This window comes from Solanum verrucosum, unplaced genomic scaffold (genome assembly GCF_900185275.1).
Source record: "Solanum verrucosum unplaced genomic scaffold, falcon-dt-bn FXZP01000261.1, whole genome shotgun sequence".
Classification (NCBI taxonomy): domain Eukaryota; kingdom Viridiplantae; phylum Streptophyta; class Magnoliopsida; order Solanales; family Solanaceae; genus Solanum; species Solanum verrucosum.
In genome coordinates, this window is record NW_026019969.1 from 13,758,085 (window position 1) to 13,779,845 (window position 21,761).

Here is a 21,761-nt window from a genome sequence, read left to right on the forward strand (position 1 = left end):
TTAATGTGAAAAAAATTCATTTTTCCTCAAAGTCTAAGTGAATAAGGCCTTTAATTCCTAAAAAAAATAAATTGAATTGTTTAGTTATCTCTAATCACAGAATATCTAAAAGAAAATATTACTAGCATGCATGTTTGATTGATTTGTTTATAAAAATCGAAAAGGATAATAACCCGAATTATAACCCAAAATTAAAACAATCGACCCGTTTATTTAACTTGAACGATGTGGCACCCAGGACCTCCAAATCCTAGATCCGCCTCTAAGTGTAGGGTTCTTGTTCATCGTTAGTACAATCCAGTGGTATGGTGGACCCAGGATTTTCGTTCAGGGGATTCGAAAAATAAAAGTATAAACTTGTATATAAGCCAACAAAACAAAATTTCAAAGAAGTAGTAGTATATAGTTTTAGTGGCGGACCTTTGAATTTTTTTGGATTTAAAACCACACATGTTTTATAAATAAAAAACTAAAAAAATGTGAAAACTGAACCAAAACTAAAAAAGAAAAAAAGAAAACACTAAGACAAGGATTTGAACCCTTGACGTGAAGCTTAATTTCAAGGGGACATACCGCTAGGCTATCAATTTCTCCTTGTCATTGAGGGGTTCAAAATATATATATCCACATAAATACAGAAGATTACCTTATATATACAATGTAATTTTTTGTCGAGGGGTTCTGGTGAACCCCCTGGAACCCATGTGGGTCCGCCCCTAGTACCATCCTAGTCTTTACTACAATGTAGTGCTACTTGTAAAAGATTTTTTTGTTTCCCACCTGGTCCAGAGCCTATATTGGAGCTCCGATTAAATCCGGATCGTGCTCTGCAGAGCCCATTCGGGGGTGGCGCTCCCAACAGGATTTTCTCCAAACCCAAGGGTCGAACCCGAGACCTCTGGTTAAGGGTGAAACAATCCCACCATACCACAACCCATGTTGGTGCTACTTGTAAAAGTTAAAAAGGAAAAAAGCATGTCTATTCAAATTATTTCAGCCTATAAGTATTTTGGATCGTGGAGTTAAACCACCTTCAAAATGAGGGCAATCCATATATTAAGATGAATAATATAAGTTTATTTATTTTTAACTCATTTTTAAATAATTGAATAATTCGAGTAATTAATCATAAATTTAGACTCATTTTGCCATCCCTAATTATAAGTGTCAAAGCAAATTTATACTCTTGCGAGTATGAAATTTTCTAGAATAATTGTTTAAATGTTTATGAAAACTTTCATGTTAATTTAGATTTTCCGTTATTTATCTTCCATTTATTTTCAGATATATATGATCCTCTCGTTTTATTAGTTTAATTCTTGCAAAAAAAATCATAAGACTACTTTTTTTTCTTTGTTCAGAAGGAATATTTTTGTAAATATTTATATTAGATCGAGTTTACATATATTGAAGTTTTGAACTCTCGCATATTATGCTGTAATTTCACATACAAGAATTCCAATTCAATATACTAGATCTGTTGGAGTTTTGTTTTCTTCATATTTTACGTAGTGGTATTGTTCAATTTTTATATTCGTACTCACAATATAAATGATTGAATACAACTCATAGAATTTTTTACCTTTTCTTTTTTGAGTTTTTTCACTTTATTTGAAAATCAACTTGAAATTGTATTTAGAATTTGGAAAACACTCAAAACTTTGTTTCACTTTCTTCATATATTTTTCTTTTTTCAAATTTTACCGTAACTTGTCCTTTTTATACCCTCGATAATGCTCATGGGTAAAAAAAAAAACACTAAAACATGGAGGACTATAGGAACACAAAAATCTTACCATGCAATCTACATCAGGTGTGTGTTAATTATTTGAAGAAAATAAGTTGCCAATAAGTAATTAAATATATAAAAGGAACGATGGTATTAAGTTATTTGAAGTGTTAAACCAAAATTTTAAGCTAAAGGAAGCCTTAAAAGAAAAGTTCAAGTTGAATGGTTCATGATGACGGAGTATTTCAAGCGATTCTCAGATTGATCATACTTTGAGTGAGTATATATCCTAATATAATATATGTGTGTGTGTGTGTGTGTGAGAGAGAGAGAGAGAGAGAGAGAGAGATAATGTGTTAGAGACTTAAGTACCTATATGAAAAGTATATATGCAAGTTTTTATTTTAGAAAAACAAATTGCACGTTCATCTGACTCTAAATGATACAATGGGATCTTATTTGAAACATTTAAAATGAACAAAATTTAGTTAAAGGGTTCAAGTAAAAATTGATATCAACTTAAAAAAATTATGGATGGATTATGTCATAGAAACTCGTTAATTTACATTAATTAACACATAGTAGGAAACGACATGCATGTAAGATACACCAAATATTGGCATTGTTTAACTAACCAGAGACAATTCATTCTAAGCATATAAAATCACCAAAATAGTGAAACACGTGCCTCTTAAATTCTTAAGAGTATTATAGTTGGATGTGGTTTTAAAGTCGTATTAAAATAAAATCAGAAAAAGTGACAAAACAATGTGAAATGGTCATTCCTATTCCACTTAGTGTAGGGTTTTTATTCATCATTAGGACCATCCTAATTTTCACTACAATCATTGAAGTACTACTTGTAAAAGTTAAAAAGAAAAAGCACCACTATTCAAATTATTTCAGCCTATAAGTACTTTGGATCTAGAAATTAAAGTGGAATTAGACCCACCTTAAAAATGCATCACCTACATCCGGTGACGCTTGAGGACAATCCACGGTCATCCATATATTATGAGGGATAATATAACTTTATTTATTTGCACTACAATACAGTGTATCTATAGCTACAAAATTTAAGTTATGAATGTAAAAATCGTAGCAATTACTGCATAATAGCCACAAAAATTTGACTTCCATAGCTATCTACTTATTCGTAAATTATCTTAGCCATAAAAATCTAATTGACAAAGTCAATTCTTTAGTGTTGCTACAATAAAACTTTTAGCGGATCATAAGTTTTTGTCATGCCATAAAAGTTAATATAGCAATAGTAACCTTTTAGCGACAATAAATTATTTGAAACAAAATATTGTAGCTAAATAAATATTTTTGCTTCAAACTATAAAATAAAAACTTGTGACAATAGTTAAATGATATAGCCACGTCTTTTTCTGTTATAGGAAAACTTCGGAGCCAATTAATAGTTTTTTGCTATGAGTTGAAACGTATGGTAGTAATAGTAGCACTTTGCCACAATAACTTATTTGAATCAAAATATTGTAGCAAAATAAATATTTTTGCTTCAAATTATAAAAAAAAACTTATGGCAATAGTAAATGACATAATCACGTCTTTTCTACTATAATAAAACTTTGTAGCCAATTAGTAGTTTTTGCTACGAGTTGAAACTTATTGTAGTAATAGTAGCACTTTAGCCACAATAACAATAGATAACAAACAATGCTCGACGTAGGAGTGTACAAAATCGAACTGAAAATCGAACCAAATCGCAAACCGAGTCAACCCGGAAAAAAAACTTGACTAGTGGTTTGGTTTGACTTGGTTTGGGTTTGATAAAAAAAACCCGACTATATTTGGGTTGGTTTGGTTTTAACTAAAAAAAAACAACCCGAGACCAAACCAACCCGACATTATATATATAATTTTAAAATTTTATTTTATACATAAGAATATTTACTTTGATATAATTTTTAAATATTTCTTATACTTTTTCATAGTTTTTATCTTTTAATATATTATTTCAAGTTTGAAACTTAGAATTATGAATGGGCCAATAAAGATAATAGTCCACAGATGTTGGTAATTATAATAAAGCTTAAATCAAAATCAAATTAATACTAATGCAAAAAAAAAAATCAATTCAACACTAAGAATGACAATAATATTGAATATTTATTCTTTAGTTTTACATTGGTTTAGACAATTAAAATACATAATCTAATTTTAATTTCCTTTAATATTTAGTCATGTAACTAATACTTATTAAACTTAAGTTTAGCATGATTTAGTACTTTTAAATTATGATCATTTTCATTATGACTTGTTAATTTGCAATATTTATTTTACGCGATTTCATTATTATTATTTTTGTTGGATATTTTAGTGTCATTAATCATACCATATTGTGTTATATTTTTAAGAAACATCTTAGATAGTTGTGTTTTGATAGGACTAAAGAAATATTTGAAGTACAAGTAAATTATATGTTTGTATGAATACTTTACCGGAAAAATCCGAAAAAATCCAAAAAAACCCGAGGTTGAAAAACCCGAGTTTTATTGGTTTGGTTTGGTTTGGTTTATAAATTTACAAATCCAACACAAATAATTTGGTTTGATATTTGAAAAACCCGAACTAACCCGGCTATGTACACCCCTAAGCCCCGACGAAAGATCTGATTGTGTTGTTGTGCAGGTTAATAACCTTTTATTTTATCGTGTTTAACTTATATATATTTGACACAATATTTAACAGTCTACGGCTTAACTTTAATTCATCATGTATTCAGGTTGTTGGACAACACAACCAGATTTTTTATAACATGAACTTATATATAGTGTTTTTAAGGTGTGTTTTTAAATTACTTAAATTAGCATTTTTAAGGTTGTCAATAGTTTTAAAATGAAACTAATAATTTACATCAAGTCTAGGAATGATTAAATGGTTCAATTTTCAAGTCCTACGTTATTCGTGGGGCCTACCCTAATAAATATATTTTATTTATTCTTGAATGTTTTATTTATTAAAAAGGAAAAAAAAGAAAAGAGAATGGTTGTATACTTGTATTTGCTTCTTTATTTAAAAATGAAAAGAGTCATCACTTAGTTTTTAAAAAAAAATTAAGAAAACTAATCTTCAAAAGATCAAAACAGTAAATCAATTGAAAATTTTATAAAAAAGGTTCAGGGGTTCATATTAATGTTTTAGGAAGGGTTTGAAAGCACCTAAAACATCCGTTAACTTGCGATTATTCGGTAATTAAAATATTTGGCTAACTATTTAAAAGAGATAGGCAAACAAAGATTTAAAACTCAAAATCATTTTTGGGGAAGGGAAACATAAAAATATCTCTAAATAAATATTTTTGCAAATATCCTTAAAAGCTTGAGTAGAAAATAAGTACTTCCTTTTATTTCAGAAAAAAATATGGATAATTTACTCAAAACGGTCACCCTTTTGGAAATTAAATTAGGAAAATCTTAAAATTAATTTAACAAGTAAAACACACAATAACAATTAAATAGATAAGGAAAGAAAAGTTTGGGCTCAAGTCTGATTCTGTCCGTCTGGGCCGGTAGTTGGGCCTGATTTCTACCTTTTGAGTTTTTGACCCAACACTTGGTATCTATTCTAGACTAACATAAGAAAATTGTTTTTTTCTTTCCCAATTTCTACCTATCCTAAACTAACAAGGTAGTAGTCAAAATAAATGGGTTTTTGGCCCAATAATTACTAAATACAAAACTCAAGTTAGACACAAAAGAATGAGACGAGGACTTTAAAACTTGAATAAAATAAGAGAACATCCATCACACTCTTGCATGCTCTTGACAAGAAGAAGAAGATGCAGCATGCATTTGGAAAGTAAAAACTGAACGTATTGTTGGTGTTGTATGTTTCTTCAAGGGAAAATGGGCTGCTCATATAGTTGTATTGGGCACCTGGAAATTGGATTAAAAGGGGTCGAAGTCATCAATTTGACTGCAGAAAATAACCACCGAATTGCAATTTCAACCAATTTGAGGCAATCCGTAGAATTCAGCCATAAGATGAATTGTTAATAATTAATCAAAATATAATTAATTGAAAATCAAATCTTTTTGAGACAATTTTCAAATATTCATAAAATATATTTATTATTTAAAAATTATAAAATGACTAAAAACACTTTAAAAACTTGTCTGAATTTTTATAAAACTAAATCGTTTGAAATTAAGAAACTCAAAAATTAATTCTTATCATGGAGGATCAAAATTGGGTGTCAACAATTGCGGCTGAAAAATGAAGATTAGCGGTCAAGTGAAAAATGAAGATTATTTCTGTCAATTCCAAGGATTTCCAGGGATGTATGTATTGTTCACACAGTTGAATTATGGAAATTGGATACTATTAATATATCAAAATTTATATAAAAGAAAATAAAATCAAGGATAACAATGAATTAAACTATAGTTTCTTTATTTGAAGTTTGGATGCAAAGTTGTATACTGTGCTGTGTATATATTCTTGATTACGTGATCAAACAAAAAATATTAAGGATCGAATAAGAATTTTTGGAGGAACGGGGCGGGGGAGTTTATGCGGGGTGAGATGGGGCCGATTGATATTGTAGAAAAATATTATGCGGGGCGAAACAGATTAAAATTTTTACGAATTAAGCTTTACCCTACCCCGCCTAATTGTCATCCTGGGATTAACAATAAAGTAAAAAAATGTAGGAAGTAGCATTTAAATCCCCATGTTACGTTTCTGTTTTTCTACTATAAAATAATGTTGGAATGAATGATCTTTTTTCCACCTAATAGTTCTATCTTTTAGGATGAATGGGATATGTAGTTCACCAATACAATACTTTATGCATCAATCAATCAATTAGCCGTTCCCATTATTAGAATTAAACAAATAATACAATCGACGTGACAAGGCAGGTGAGAGGGATATTTCAAGAGCTGACCAAATTTTAAAAATAAAATACATTATCAAACATATCTGCATTTTAATTCTTCCAGATAACAAATGAGTCATCATTACATATGGATAAATTTCTTTTATATACTATTCTCTTTGCCCTGACGTGGCATAATTTTATAAATGCGCTATGATTAATAATATAGAATATTTATAAGGCATATCCAAATTGTAATACAGAAAAAAAGTCACAACAGTATTAAAGATGAAATAAAGTTGAAGGTAGCAACAACAAGTGGCAAAGTAATTGTTGTTATTATTTTAGATGATAACGTATAGAAGAGCGATCAATATGGTTCCACGTGGCACCCAATGTGCATAAACAAAACAAAACGGTCACACTCATTCCAGGAGGCTTCAAAGTAGTTAAAATATATAATTGATTGTCACTAAAATTAGTTTTGAGAATAATTAGTAGATGGGGATGAAGAAGAGTTATTTGGCAATGAAGAGAGAAGCATCAGTAGGCAGTGATCTGATTGATTCAGATTTGAAGGAAATTGGGATTGCTGCTAAGAAGTTAGCTAATCATGTTATTATGCTTGGTGGAATCGGTTTTGGCACTTCTTTTCTCAAATGGATTGCTTCTTTTGCTGCTATGTATGTAAATTCTCTAGCTTTAGCTTTTAGTGTTTATGTTCATTTTGAGGTTGAGTTTGTTAAGGTCCATTGATTATCGGTCGGTCCTCTTATTTAATTCACTTGTATTTTACAGTTACTTGTTGATCTTGGATCGAACAAACTGGAGGAGCAACATGCTCACAACTCTCCTAATTCCATACATTTTCTTGAGTTTCCCTTCATTACTCTTTGGTTTGTTCAGGTAATTAATTTTTAATTTTTATTGGAATTTCCCTCCTAATTCCTTACTTCTTTTCTTTGAACAAGTTTTATCTTTGGTGCTAAATCTGCAGGGGAGATTTCGGAAAATGGCTATCTTTGATTGCTGTTATAACACGCCTCTTTTTCCCAAAACACTTTCCAGGTTCACACACCTTCTTTTGATTTGTATGAAGGGGATTCTATTACGTATAAATGAATATTAGGGTCTCCTAATTACTTATAGAAAGGCTTAGGCCACGAGCCACTAGTTCATCGTTAATTTTGAGTGCAGATTGGCTTGAAGCACCAGCAGCATTGGTCCTTCTGATGGTAGTATCTCCAAGTTTTTTCGCCGACACCATAAGGGACATGTGGATCGGTACGTTCATTTGCCTTGTAATTGGATGCTATCTGTTGCAAGAACACATTAGAGCATCTGGTGGATTCAGAAATTCCTTCACTAAAGCTAATGGAATTTCAAACACTATAGGAATCATCCTTCTTCTGGTATATCCAGTCTGGGCATTGATTCTCCACTTTCTATAAACAACAAAATTCGATATATCATGATTGCAATTTGTTTGGAGAAGATTTCAGTGTGATTGTTTTTCTACAATATAGATTTGTCTGGTAATTTTGTGAAAGATTGCTTGTTTGTTATGTGAATATAATTTCTTTATGTACCTAAAATTCGTTATCTTATCTATCATGAATTGTGGATGTTTTTCGTTTTACCTTTCTATTTTTGGATCTGTGTTTTTTTCTTTCAATCTTCAAGTGAATCAATAGAATTTTAGATTGCTTGTTTGTTATGTGAATATAATTTGTTTATGTACCTAAAATTCGTTATCTTATCTACCATGAATTGTGGATGTTTTTCGTTTTACCTTTCTATTTTTGGATCTGTGTTTTTTTCTTTCAATCTTCAAGTGAATCAATAGAATTTTTCTTTTACTTGTTTCAAGTTTTTCCATAAGAGTAAGCAGTTCAAACGAAAAAACTTAATCAAAAGGGCAATCGAGTGTACTAAGCTCTTATTATGCATAATGAGAAAGACGGGACCATAATAAAGCAAGTCAGGACTTCCTAAAACATCACTCTGTTCTATCGTGTGACAAATGATATGGCATATTGAGATTTTGTAGACTCTGAGCTTAATTCAAGATACTTAATTTTCATACCTTGGTAAATATATGATGGAGTTCATATATATACACATAAAATAAGGGAAAGGACTGGGACAGTACATATATATCTGGTCTTTCTATATATCAAGTTCTAAATGTAGATTATATGTAATGAGCACTCGATAATAGCATTGAACTTTCGAAAGAATCAATAGGAGCTTGCAAATTGATTAGCACTTCCAATTTCTATGGCTTTATGCAGTTTTTGCCTTTGCTTCTTTGTATAGTTGATCGACAATATCCTGCAAACATTAACATATAACACTATCAAGTGACTTGATACAAATATTTGCTAAATCTAGTTGTTAATTTCATATATAGTCATTGATAACTTCATTCACAAAACCATTTTTTGATGTTGAACTTTATCCACTATAACAGTAAAGTCACTGAACTTTAGCAACCGTAACAACAAAACATACATGAGTTGAGCTTGTAATACCTTGTAATAGTTGAGCAGTTGTGGTCTTTTGAGTTTGAATGTAGGGGTAACTAATTCTCTCTCAATGTCAAATGGATTTGGTTCCAAATGAACTGCACGTAACATTTCAAAGCCTCGAAGCTGTGGAAGTATTTTCTAGATCAGAATAAGAACCAGAAAGAAAAAAGAGGATTTGAAATTTGGAACATTACATACTTGGTGTTTCCTAGCAGTGCTGTTGAGTTCATCCAATATGTACTTCCTTGCCTTTGTGTTATTACATAGAGATGAAAAATCTCCGGTTTCTTGATTACTCGAGGCCCAGTCTTCAAGTGCCTTTCTTTCTGGAACTACCACAGCCACTAGGAAGGATTCAAAACTGTTTCCATATATCCAAATCTGTGAACCAGATGATGAGTTAGTATGAGTATAACACATACATAATCCATGTCGAAAAAACCTAATTAGCATTAAGGAAACAGGGAAGATAGACCACCCCAAAGTTCAAATGTTTAGGCTTACTGATGTAACAAGAGGGCATCTGGAGTATACACCTTCAATGTTTTCTACAGCTACATACTCCCCTTGGGACAGCTTGAATATATTCTTTTTCCGGTCAATGATTTTCATAGCTCCGTCTGGTTGCCACTCACCAATGTCACCTGAATTTTTTTCTCATGCTCAGAGTTATTACAACTCAAGTTCAATGATATGAAATATCACAGATCATTGATAATTGCATTGCAACTTTCATTCATATAGCAGAAAGAAGTTATTCACTTCTCAAGTGTTTTCTTACCTGTATGAAACCATCCATCCACAAGTACAGATTTTGTAAGATCTTCTCGTTTATGGTACCCCGAAAACAAGGTTTTTCCCCTCAGGCAAATTTCTCCACGAGGCACGCTTGCAAGAGCATCATATCCCATTTCTGGCACTGACTCAAGTCTTGCCTCAATTGTAGTCATTGGAACACCAACAGTTCCTGTCATGGAGTGTACATTGGCTATGGATGTGAGACATCCTCCACTACTTTCAGTAAGCCCTAACAATGAAGAATAATATGTCAAAATAAGCAGATAAAAAGGTGATAAAGAAGTAACAATAGTGAAGAAGAAAATTCAATACCATAGCCTTGTGATAAAGAACAGCAACATGTCACCCTTAGAAATTCTTCGACTTGCTTGGGCAAAGGAGCAGCTCCAGAAAGCATCAGACGAACTCGTCCACCAAATGCTAGTTTGATCTGGAAAGAAAAGTATATGCAAATAAGGTTAACCAAACTACGTATGGACCAGGTAAATGCTGGGGATCAGATAGCTAACCTTATCAAAAACAAGCCTGTCAAAGCGCGGAGCTGCTTCATCTTGTCTCAGTCCTTTCTCCATATTCCTTAATTTGCTGTAAAATATATAATGCTTAATATATGATGGCAATGAAGGGAACCAAATGCATATGATGTTCATCTAAAGTATGAAAAGGTTATGACAGGACGTACTAGTTGTATGCAAACTGGAAAAGCAGCTTCTTCAATGTACCTCCAGCTTCGATTTTATCCATCACCCCTGAGTTGCCCACACCGAAAAATAAAAAAATTAACCGAAAAGAAATTGGAAGCAACATCAGACAATACTTTCTTTTTGATGTCAAATTTGAAACTTTGTTTACTGAATTAGTAGATCAGGAACCTGTGTATATCCGGTCATAAACTCGTGGAACTCCACAGAATATAGTCGGCTTTAATACCAGAAGATCTTCAATCAAGTATCTAATGTCCTGTTATTCAGTTGCAAATATATATTTGAATCAATTGACACAGCAAGTTTATAGTAAAAGAAAAGTTATAAGTAATTCAGTGCAGAAAGAATATATGTGTCTTACGCCTTGCCAAAATCCTATTGAAGCACCTCTGTATATGCAATATGTCTCAATTATTTGATCAAATATATGAGCCAGTGGAAGGAACGAAAAGTAAACGTCCTCCCCCGTTCCCTGAAATTAAGACAAATTGATAAGAGTGAGATCACACTTTGCTCTTATTGAATTAATGAGAATAAGATAGAAAACATATAAACCAACAGTTGATTTTCTTATCTGTTTTAGCCAAACAGGATTTCCTGGTAGCCTAATGATTACTTTATGATGTCTTGAGTTCAAGTTTGATCGAACTAATTGCTCGTGATGGATCAAGAATAGACACTAACCAATCACAAAAATTTATGATAGTAGTTATATTGCTAATTATTACTCAAAATTACCTCTCTGTCTGTTTCAAGGAGAAGTTGATCCATTGACAGAACTTCTCCCATGAAAGCACCATTAGTCAGAATGACACCTTTTGGTTCTCCAGTAGTTCCACTAGTGTACATAATTGAGGAAATATCAGTCTTCCTTTTCTGAGGAAGTTCATGATCCAAACTTCCCTACATAGAGTGACATAACGTGTAAGTGAAGGGAGCAATAACGAGTGATCAGAATGCATCATTTTACATATTGCCTTTACCATTTGAACAAACTCTTCCCATGAGAAGCAAGCTACTCCCTGTTCCTCGGCTTCACTTTTCTGTGTGCTTGAAATGTTTCCAAAGCTGACGATAGCTTAAGAAAAGATATACAAGTTACTCTTACTGAACTTGCATATAGCAGCTTATTTTGGAAAGTTGATAATTTCACCTACTTTTTAGATAAGAATTGCAGTTAGACAAGCATGATAAGATCTGCAAAAGAATTCAATGATTAGGTAATTTTGAGTATGTTACCTAAAGCTAATTTTCTGCTAAATTCAGATGATATATCTATTAGACGTATTAAATACATTAGATAATTCATCGGAAGAACATAATGAGCAGTTCAATGAAAATCCACGCAGTACTTTCAGAACCATCACTTCAGTCCTCATTGTCTCAGTATAACATTTCACGAATAAGAAAGCAAAAAGTATGACATTGAGCATAAGGAGAAGAAAAAATACAGCCGGGATCTTGCTTTCTTGGACAAAAGCTATTGAAACTTCAGCGTGGTTGATGATATATTCAACTGCATTTGCACCTGCAATTCAGGCAAATTCACAGAAAAAATCTACAATTATAACTTTTCTTTGTTTCAAAATCAAGAAGAAAGATAAAGAGCAAGAACATACCTAGAGAATCATAGAGTGGTACATACGAAATTGCTTGGCTGTTACAAGCCTGTGATCAAAATCAACAAATAAAATTACTGCTCCAATATAAACAATAAACTGAAGGTAAAACAAGTGTTTGCTTAATAGGGATGCAAGATGAACATCTATCATTGTTTTCGTGAGGAAACAGATAATTCAGACAGCAAATGCATACCTCCATTGCCATTATCCACTCAGGACAGTTCACACCATAGATGCCACACCGGTCTCCCTAAGTAAACAGACGCATACTTTAGAGTTCAGATGCAATTTAGCCTAAATGTGTGAATTATCCTCAAAATTCATCGTATATTTTTTGTGATTATGATAACTAGGGATAGAACTCACCGGATTAACACCACGATTTCGGATGGCTGAACCAATCTGAACTGTAGTTTCATAAACCTCCTCATATGTTAGCCAACTGTAGGGACCTGCCTGTAAACATTTTGAATTTTATATATGTTGAAATTACAATAAGCTTAAAGATCACTTACATAACCTTAGAGTCATCTCAACAATTGAACACTGCAGAAAATGTACCTTTTTGTCAACAACCTGACGGCGTCCCAGCATTTGATTTTTAGGATTCTTCTTAACTGATTCACTACGAGCATAAAAAATTAAAATGAGGATAAGAAAATGAATATCTAACCAAACTAATAAAGACAACTGGAGCACGAATAAAGACAACTGGAGCACCAATATTAGTTGAGTCTAGCTGAATCCCAAAAGCTAAGATCATGAGACGTGGATTGTCCAGTACTATATAAGTAAACAATTCCCGTCCCTCAACCATTATGGGCATCTATAACACAAATTTTGAAAGAATCACGTCAATCAATCAACGAAGCTTCAATTCCCAAAGCTAGATTATGAGTTATGGATTGTCAAAAAAAATCATATAATAAAGACAAAATTTACACTCCCTCACCCAGTGTGGTGTACTATAACACAAACATTGAAATACTCGTCTGAATCAATCTAAGCGCTATAAACATTGAAATTTTGTGGGACCCTAAAAAGACGAGAGTCCAATCATATTTTATTTTTGATTTTTAATATATTTTTGATCACTTTAAAATTGTTGCAAACACCTGTTTTATGAACCATGGTCTAATCAATTCAAACAATTGTCAACCCACTGTATATGACAAGCAATTATCAAGGAAACTCACATTACTGAAGTGAAAATTTCATACAATTTGGAAATTGAAGTTTAATTACCTAAAGAAGTCCCAAGGTGACTCAAAACGAGTAGGCATTTCCATGAGACCATCTTTAGCATAAATATTCCTATAAACTGGCCCTGCTGACGGCTTTCCGTCAGCAGCAGGTCGGCTTTCTTCAACTTTCACTGTATAATTTGACATTCTTCCCTGAGATATATAAAATCCACAATTGAGAATTGAAAGCTAATTTCTATAAAATCTCAGTAAAGTAATGTAATTATATAAATATATGTGAATAGATCAAATTTAGCTAAGACCTAGTCCATAGAAATTATGAGAAAAAGGAAATGAGTTAGTTGAGCAGATGCAATGCAGCAAAATTCATGACACACCAGCTAACCAGTTATGGAGGCTTTAATTAACTGGTACCTACTTTTGCTGGTGTCAATTATTCTCAATGTTTATCTCAGTTTTGACGGATAAAATTACTTGATATCTAGACGAAATTATTTAATGTATTTTTGATGAAATAACTGATCCGGACGCAACAAATTACAAAAAGATTAGTACATATTTACACATGCATTTAATACACAAGTAATAGGGTCAGTTTAGGCTTTGGACTTTGCAGATGAAAAAAAGGACATTTGTATTAAATGCGCTGTGAAGAAAGTGGTTGAAAATTTATTGATGTTGAATTTAAAGCTATTTCCTTAATTTGATTACGTAATTAAGTTTGTTCATTTAATAACTACAAATAATTAAACAGTCCAGAAAGTTAAAAGTAACAAGTTTGGTGCCAAAATGAAAAGAATACTTAAAAAGGGAAATGCGTAAACGGTACAAGAGTTAACTATTTGGATGTTTTCATGAAACAACTAGGAATCCTTATCTTCTCACTGTTTTTATTTCTTCTTTTTCGTAGCACTCTGTTTGCGTCAGGGATCGTAGTAGCTCACTTATCCGGCTAAAGTTTAATTTTTCGCCTTGGAATCATTTTTTCTTATCCTTATGTATTATTTTCTCTGTTTGAAAAAAAGTGATCTAGTTTGATTTGATATGAAATTTAACAAAATAAATAAGATTTTTTAATTTTGTAGTTCTAAATTAAATTCATGTCAAATGTATCAAAATATTCTTTAATCTTACGATCTTATATATATCACGTAAAAATCTGAATTAAAGTATTGTAAAAAAAAAGGCCATTTTTTTTAAATAGATTAAAAATGAAATAGATCATTTTTTTACTTACAGAGAAAATAGAAGATTTTTTGTAAAATAATAGAGTAGTATTAGAGGTATTCATATTAGATGTGTGATGGGCTTCATATGAACGGGTTAAAGTTGGTCAAGTCAATAAATAAAGCGGATCATAACCCATTTAATGTTTGATTGGTTCTAAGTGAACGGGTTAATTTGAGCTAAATAATGAGTCAAATTCAACCCATCCAATTTATATTTTTTTCTTTATTATTTGTTTCTTTGTTTATAATTCTCCATTTATTTTTACCAGTTACATTTGAATTTGACATATTTATTAAAAAAATTTGACATGAGTATTTTATTAAAGTATTCTTATTAATTGATGTTTAATATTGGATTTTGAAAAAATAAGTTATTAATGTTAAGAGTAAAACGTGAGAAATTTTTTTTTTTCTTAATATGTTAAAAGTCACAAGTAAAAATAAAAAATCTATTTTTAAAATAGTAGACAAGTAAAAGTGAACAAGGAGAGTAATCAAGCTAATGAAGTTTATTCTTTTACATTTTATCTAAGAGTGGCAAAATCAAATTCAATCCACCCAACCCGTTTAAGTTTGAGCGGGTTATTGATCCGCTCATTCTTTAGCTCAACCCAATAAAAATTGGATTGATATGTAACCCGTATTGGCTAATGAGAAATCTCGTCAAATTATTTTTTTAAAACATTTTTTTTTTCAATTTGATATATATAGTCATACTAAAGAAAAAAAATACAAATAAAACAATTAAGCTTAGTAAATATTGTGTTAGGTTGGATTTTACTTTTTCAGTTTTCTCACCATATACATTTAAATTTTTTTTGTATAACTTTTTAAAGTTTGTACAAACGTATAGTTTTCAGATTTTGTATAATATAATTTATATAATGTAATTTGTATAACTGTTTAAAGTTCATATGTTTATATTTGTATCAATTCGTTATTTCGAGTTTTATCATATATGTATAATTACAGACTTTGTATTACTCAATTATACAAAAACATGTGAATTATACAAATGAGATGCGAATTATACAAATTATTGCCCTCTCTCCGAATCTCGCTCGCCTCTCTCCTCCTTCTTCCAATCTTGCTCGTCACTCTCCTCCCTATAACTTGTAGCTACATTTTTTTTAAATATTTTTTTATATATTTTTTTTTTAACCGTGGTTTCCGGGTGTCGCTTTGCGAACCCAACTAGCTGTACCCACCGGGTCCCGCTGTTTCAAGGTGGGTGCACCACGGTTAGTTCCACGGGGCCCTGGAGACGCGGCTACATATTGTAATTAGCAAATTATAGTCATGGAGCATAATTAAATTATTTTTTTATCGTGTTGAATTTGAGTCACAACCCTGTTGAAAGTTCCCTATTACCATATGCGTCACAACCCTATTGAATTTGCCTCTATTAAGAACAAAACAATTTTTTTGTCGTGTCGTTAGTAACTCTAAGCGGGCAGTGGAAAAAAAGGTTGACCTTTGGACATGTAACATGTTATTTTATGTATAAATTGTGACGACAAAAATAATAAAAAGAAACATATGCAGACAAATATTTACCGGTCCATATGTCCCCAGTACTACCTCATACTTGTAAGTATCGTTAAATCTTTGTCAATTTTTCATAACAACAGTATTTTCGTAAGCTATCTTATCGTACTTTTTATTATCGTCAATTTATTTTGTAGTTTGGTACTGTCAGTATACAGATTTGTGGAACCCAATTTAGAACCAAAAATAGATGTTCGAAGAGTAATTGAAAGTTAAAAAAAAAAAGTTGACACCAATATGAAGTTATCACACAAGATTATTTTCAGAGATTTGACTTTTTAATTTTTATAAGAGATTTTTTTAGATTTTTGTACATAAAAAATCTGAAAATATTATTTCTTCTATTCAATTTGTAAGTGGTAATAAGAGATCATATTCATTGTTCGATTGTCAACAAATTTTATTTTATATTAAGAAAATAATATTTTCAATAAGAATCAGTATTTTCAATATGCCTTTAAAATAATTCAATGTACTAAAATGTAAAAACCCGTTACGTTTAAAGTTCGAGAATGGATAGAATCTTGTAAAAACATTCTACATGTTAAAGGTTTTACCAGAAGGGTTGCTCAACCAATAAATTTCATTGTTGGAAAGGAAATGCTAGCGTTTGACCATAGATTTTTAAATATTCTTGGCAAATATTATTTGAATGAAAATTTGGGTGAAATTTCACCATGTGTTTGGCCATAGTATTTGGGAAATATATTGTAAGGCAAATGACATAGTATAAGAAAGAAATTACCTCCTTTCCCTACTCTTTCATTAATTACCAAAAATCCCTTTTTTAAGTGTTTTTCGGATACATAATATAGCAGCGCAAATACTTTAATTAATAAAGGGCGGATACTTAATATAGCAACACGGATACTTTAATTAATAACGTGCGGATGCATAATATAACAGCGCGGATACTTTAATTAATAACGAGCGGATACTTAAATTAATAAAGTATCCGGTTAGATTGAATTGGGGAAAAATAGGGATTTTTGTATTTTAGTAAAAGAGTAGGGAAATATTGAGAATAGGTAAAGAAGTGTTGTGTATTTAAGTAATTTTTCCAAATATATTTCATTTAAAAAAAAAATGATTTATACCCATAAGTTTTAAAAACTATCAAAATAAACCATAAGTTTGTATTACAAGTCAATTAGATCTTCGTTGCAACAAATAACAAGTAGTGTCCATGACACTAGAGCAATGTGGTAGTTTGGAGTGAGTGTAACAAGCATCATTTCATACATCGTGAAGTAGACAAAACACATGATTTTGTCACCCTAAGCCGGTTGTTCATCATTTTCATCAACAACCATATCATCACTTTCATATCCACGAAATATTTCATCACTACTTTGGTGTTCACGTAAAAAATTATGTAATACAACGCACACAACTATTATAGAAGGTATTTTTGTAAAAGATAAAAGTTTGGTGTAAAATTTTAATTTTTAAAAGATTCCAAATAATGAGATTTGGCCCAAATACTAGAAAAACTAGTATTTAGGAATTTGGGATATTTTCCAAATAATGGTAAATTGTATGGACAAACACTATTTGTCAAATTTTTTCCCAAATATTATTTGGGAAATCTATGGCCAAACGGGCCCTAAATGTAACATCATTAGTCAAATGTTCACCTGCGTAACTCCAAATATTACGGTAGTACTCATTATCACCCCTCTTATAATAATATAGAATAGAATATATCTTTCATTTAGAGTTTAATGTGTTTAAACAAGAGACATACATATTGACAAGCACACACCGGACCAATAATAATCTTATGAATGAGTAGATGTATACATTTCACGAGTAAGTAAGTGCAGCTTTTAATTTATAAGGAGAGAGTATTTGTGTTGAATGAAGGAGTATATTTTTAGCATAAATCTTTAAAGTCAATGTTACATATGTGATTGAGCAATTACTGGATGAATCAGAAATCAATTAGAAAGTTTATCTGAATCGGACATTGGTAAATTATATATCAATCTTTGTACTCCGGAGCTAAGTTTACTAGCTATTAGCATCAACACACCGGAGCCGGTGAATTGGTATGGTACCTGTTATGTTGGGTATATTATTGGACTTCACCACCTTGATTCTCCTATTGTGTCTTACTCACCTTCACATGTCATCTCTTAATTTTCTTACTACACTTTGCCTACCACATAAATTATCATCTAAAAGGACCTCTGATCCCATAAAATTCACTATTTTGGTACACCTTGACTCACGGATGGAAAACGGGTTAGCAATAAAACAATGAATAAACCAAAATTCTATTTTTGTACTACCAACTTAAATCTTGAATTGGATTTATCATGCATCAAATCAAAAGACCAGGTACCTCTTTCTTACTACACTCTAGCATCATCCAATGCAAAAAGTAAGCTTAATTAGGTCCATTCCGTGAGTAACCTTTTTTGGGATAAGCTCCAACACTTTCTCTCAGTAACTCTTCTAAAATAAAATAATACTAATAGTCAAAATTTCCCAATAAATGCACACATTATTAGCTTTTTCTTTATCTCACCATTTCAACACTTAACCAATAGCCCCTCTCTCTCTCTGTATTAAATGACCTCCACAGGCTAGCAGGCAGCGCATTAATTTCCTCTTCTTCTTCCCAATGTAAATCTCCCCCAACCATTAATGTCACTGACCCCATCCCCCGCGCGCCTCCTCGGTCACCGTCCGCCATAATTATCATCAATCGGACGGTTGTCGTTTCCCAAAAAATCACCTGTTCATCGATCTTCACCGTCTGTGATACCTGTCCGGTGACAGTAAGGCTTCTGGATCACCGCTCCTTAGACGGCTAGATGAGAATACACCACCACCACCCGACGCCGATGTTCTCATGAACATTGGACTTGCGAATGATTTGCTTCTTCTTGACGAACTTCCACCTCCGCCGGTACTGTATCTCGCGCTTGATTCCGATAAAGGAAAAAATCCACCTCTGGTCCGCCGGAAGAAGGGTGATTTCATTCCTCTGTAATAGCGGGAGGAGAATACTCTTGGTTTTGTTAAAGAGCTGAAAGGTGAAGGCCTTTTGCTCCAGAAGCTACCTGATCCTATTGCTCTGCGGTACCGCCATGGTGAAGCTGTTGCTGGTTCGAGCATTAATCTCTCTGATCCCAAATTCCTCTCGAATCCGAAGGAGTAAGAACGTTTTAGCAAAATATCACGTCTGTTAAATCTCTCCTCTGACTGGATGTTCCTCCTTGGCGACGGTTCTTGTGTGATCTCTGACACCGTCGTTGTATCGGATTCTGGCTGAATTTCATCCAAAGGCTCTAGAATTGTGCTTTCCAACAGCATGTCATCGAAGCTCGGGCGAATCCTTGCTGCCATCAACGGAGTAAACGGCGACTCTGGGCGGAATATTCCAGCGCGACACAAAGGGCAATTCGCGTGTGATTTGAGCCATATATCAATACAGTCCACATGAAAGGCATGTGAACAAACCGGAAGCGTACGCATATAGTCGTTCTCTTCGAACTCCAGTAAACAAACCGCACAATCATGAACACCGCCTTTTCGAGTGTAGACAGAAAGAGGAATCGTTTTGATCACTGAATCATCCAATCCATAAGGAGATAAGACATGGAAAGCATCAGTAGGATCAAACGGATAAGGAGGCGACTCAATATCACCGGCAGATGACGACGGAACGTAACGTCGGCGACGGCGGCGCCACAGTCTATAACGGCCGTGTAAACGGAGCAGATGGCGAGAGAGTAGCCGCGAGTAAGTAATGATGACGAAAGCGGTAGCAATAATAACAACCATCGCAATCAAAGGAGGGCTGAAATCAACCGGTAACTTAGCCGGCGGTGGAGTAGTTGATAAATCTGATGCTGACGTGGACGTTGATGAGGTGGTTGCAGGTTGAAATGTCGACGAATGATTCAATGAAGGTGAAGGAGCTTTCTGAGAATTATTTAGGTGTGGCGGCATCGGTGAAGGAGCAGGAGCTATATGATGGTGGTGGTGGATCATGATGATGAGATGCAGGGGGCAATTAACGAAAGGTGGAATTGGTGCTTTTATTTCCTACTCCTTTTATGAGGGGGGTTTGGTTAATGGGGGGAATGTGTTGGTGTAAATGTTTAGTGCGTTTTTTTTTGTGTGGGGATTTTGACTAGCGAAGAGAGGGAGGGTGATATTTTTTGTGGTGCGTTGCGTCACTATTACTACGAACTAGCAATAAGTTTGTGGAGGAACGACTCATCACCATTACTGAATTTTATGTGTAGGGTGGTCCTACAGTTTTGCTGATGTGGCGACATGTAATTGGATGTGTCGACAGTCGAGGGATTTTGTGCTAATAATAAATTTGAGATTAGTTCACAAGAAAAAGAGTTTTTTTTTTCTTTTTGAAGTGAGAGCACATCACAAACAGAGAGAAGACTCGAAGACTGAAGTATGCTTAGCTGTTTATTTATGGGGCATGATAAATCTTCTTCTTTTTGTGGTCAAAGAGTGATAATCTTTCTCGTCATTTTAAGTCGGGCCATATAAGATACGATAACACAATAAAGATTCTAAAGATTTTAATCAAATTGAAGTTTCAGAATATGTTTGGTGAAAACGCCAAATCAAATTTACAAAATCATACGAAACTATTACAATAAAGTAAAGTATGAAATATATTGAGATCAACAATATAAACTTAGAGATGTACAATTTACATATGACGTGGAACAAAGAAATGTGAGAATAAGGGTGGTGATGAAATGATAAGTATTCTTTCATCCTTAATAAGAAGTTTTGGGTTCGAGTCCTATTGGCATGAAGTCGTCTTTGTTAGAGCACAAATTCAAATTCAATCAGGTTTCAATGTGAACATCAGACAACAAAGAAAAAAAAAGTGTGGAATAAAAAATATGAATGATGTGAATGGAAGTTCAGACCATAAGTTTGTGATTTTTTATTTAGTTTTATTATCTTAACTTAGATTTTAAAAAATATATATATATATCCAAAAATTACAAACCTTTTAAGATGGAATTCCCTTAAAAGCAATCCATTTAGACATACAATTGACTCATGGAAACTGGAGTCCACAATGATTTGTTGTGGATTCTCTATTTTGTTTAATTTTATTTTTTAGAAAATAGAAAAAGAGAAGAAATGACAACAATTTGATCCATACGTACAATCGACAAGTGCATGTGGATTTTGAGAATATTTTTGACTGGAAAAGTGCAAAATAACGCTAATATCACCAACTTGTCAACTACGAGTGTACCATCGGCTATAAAGCAGAATGAACTAGACTTGGAGTTTGGACAATTAAAATTCACCAACTTAATAAATGAAAAGATCATTGATTTGGCTAATTAAAATGAGCCGGATCAAAATGGCTAGATGATTATTTTCTTGTAACTTATTTAGTAGTAAACATAACTAATATTTTTAAAATTTTAACCAATAAAAATAATTGAAGTAGTAATTGTGGGATCATCAACCCACCTAAACTTGGATCATTTGTCTTTTTACGCACATGTTGCCACCTATATGTATAACTTATTCAAATT

The 21,761-nt window shown here is 32.5% G+C and overlaps 4 protein-coding genes across 5 annotated transcripts in view; 2 read left to right on the forward strand and 2 right to left on the reverse strand.

The window, feature by feature from the left end:
- The window catches only part of LOC125816642 (polyol transporter 5-like), a 267,811-nt gene that overhangs the window by 32,220 nt on the left and 213,830 nt on the right, over positions 1–21,761 (forward strand). The window lies entirely within an intron of this gene.
- On the forward strand, positions 7,018–8,167 carry LOC125816694 (cold-regulated 413 plasma membrane protein 2-like). The gene is made up of 4 exons (XM_049496320.1): positions 7,018–7,261; positions 7,377–7,484; positions 7,576–7,646; positions 7,776–8,167. The coding sequence occupies exons 1-4, from the start codon at positions 7,080–7,082 to the stop codon at positions 8,027–8,029; spliced, it is 615 nt and encodes a 204-aa protein (XP_049352277.1). The 5' UTR covers positions 7,018–7,079; the 3' UTR covers positions 8,030–8,167.
- Positions 8,640–13,759, reverse strand: LOC125816636 (probable CoA ligase CCL6). 2 transcript variants are annotated; one of them, XM_049496256.1, is made up of 20 exons: positions 13,741–13,759; positions 13,479–13,630; positions 12,795–12,858; positions 12,600–12,689; positions 12,427–12,483; positions 12,231–12,279; positions 12,063–12,139; positions 11,769–11,808; positions 11,595–11,689; positions 11,350–11,514; positions 10,973–11,083; positions 10,780–10,867; positions 10,590–10,656; positions 10,417–10,492; positions 10,220–10,337; positions 9,891–10,136; positions 9,614–9,753; positions 9,308–9,490; positions 9,113–9,232; positions 8,640–8,912 (listed from the first exon to the last, which is right to left on the reverse strand). In XM_049496256.1, exons 2-20 carry the CDS (start codon positions 13,622–13,624, stop codon positions 8,865–8,867), a joined length of 1,980 nt encoding a protein of 659 aa, XP_049352213.1. In that variant the 5' UTR covers positions 13,625–13,630; positions 13,741–13,759; the 3' UTR covers positions 8,640–8,864. The 2 variants fall into 2 exon arrangements, with proteins under 2 accessions (XP_049352213.1, XP_049352212.1); XM_049496255.1 differs by lacking the exon at positions 13,741–13,759 and having other exon boundaries at positions 13,479–13,682.
- Positions 18,438–20,234, reverse strand: LOC125816662 (RING-H2 finger protein ATL65). The gene has a single exon (XM_049496285.1). The coding sequence runs from the start codon at positions 20,218–20,220 to the stop codon at positions 18,973–18,975; it is 1,248 nt and encodes a 415-aa protein (XP_049352242.1). The 5' UTR covers positions 20,221–20,234; the 3' UTR covers positions 18,438–18,972.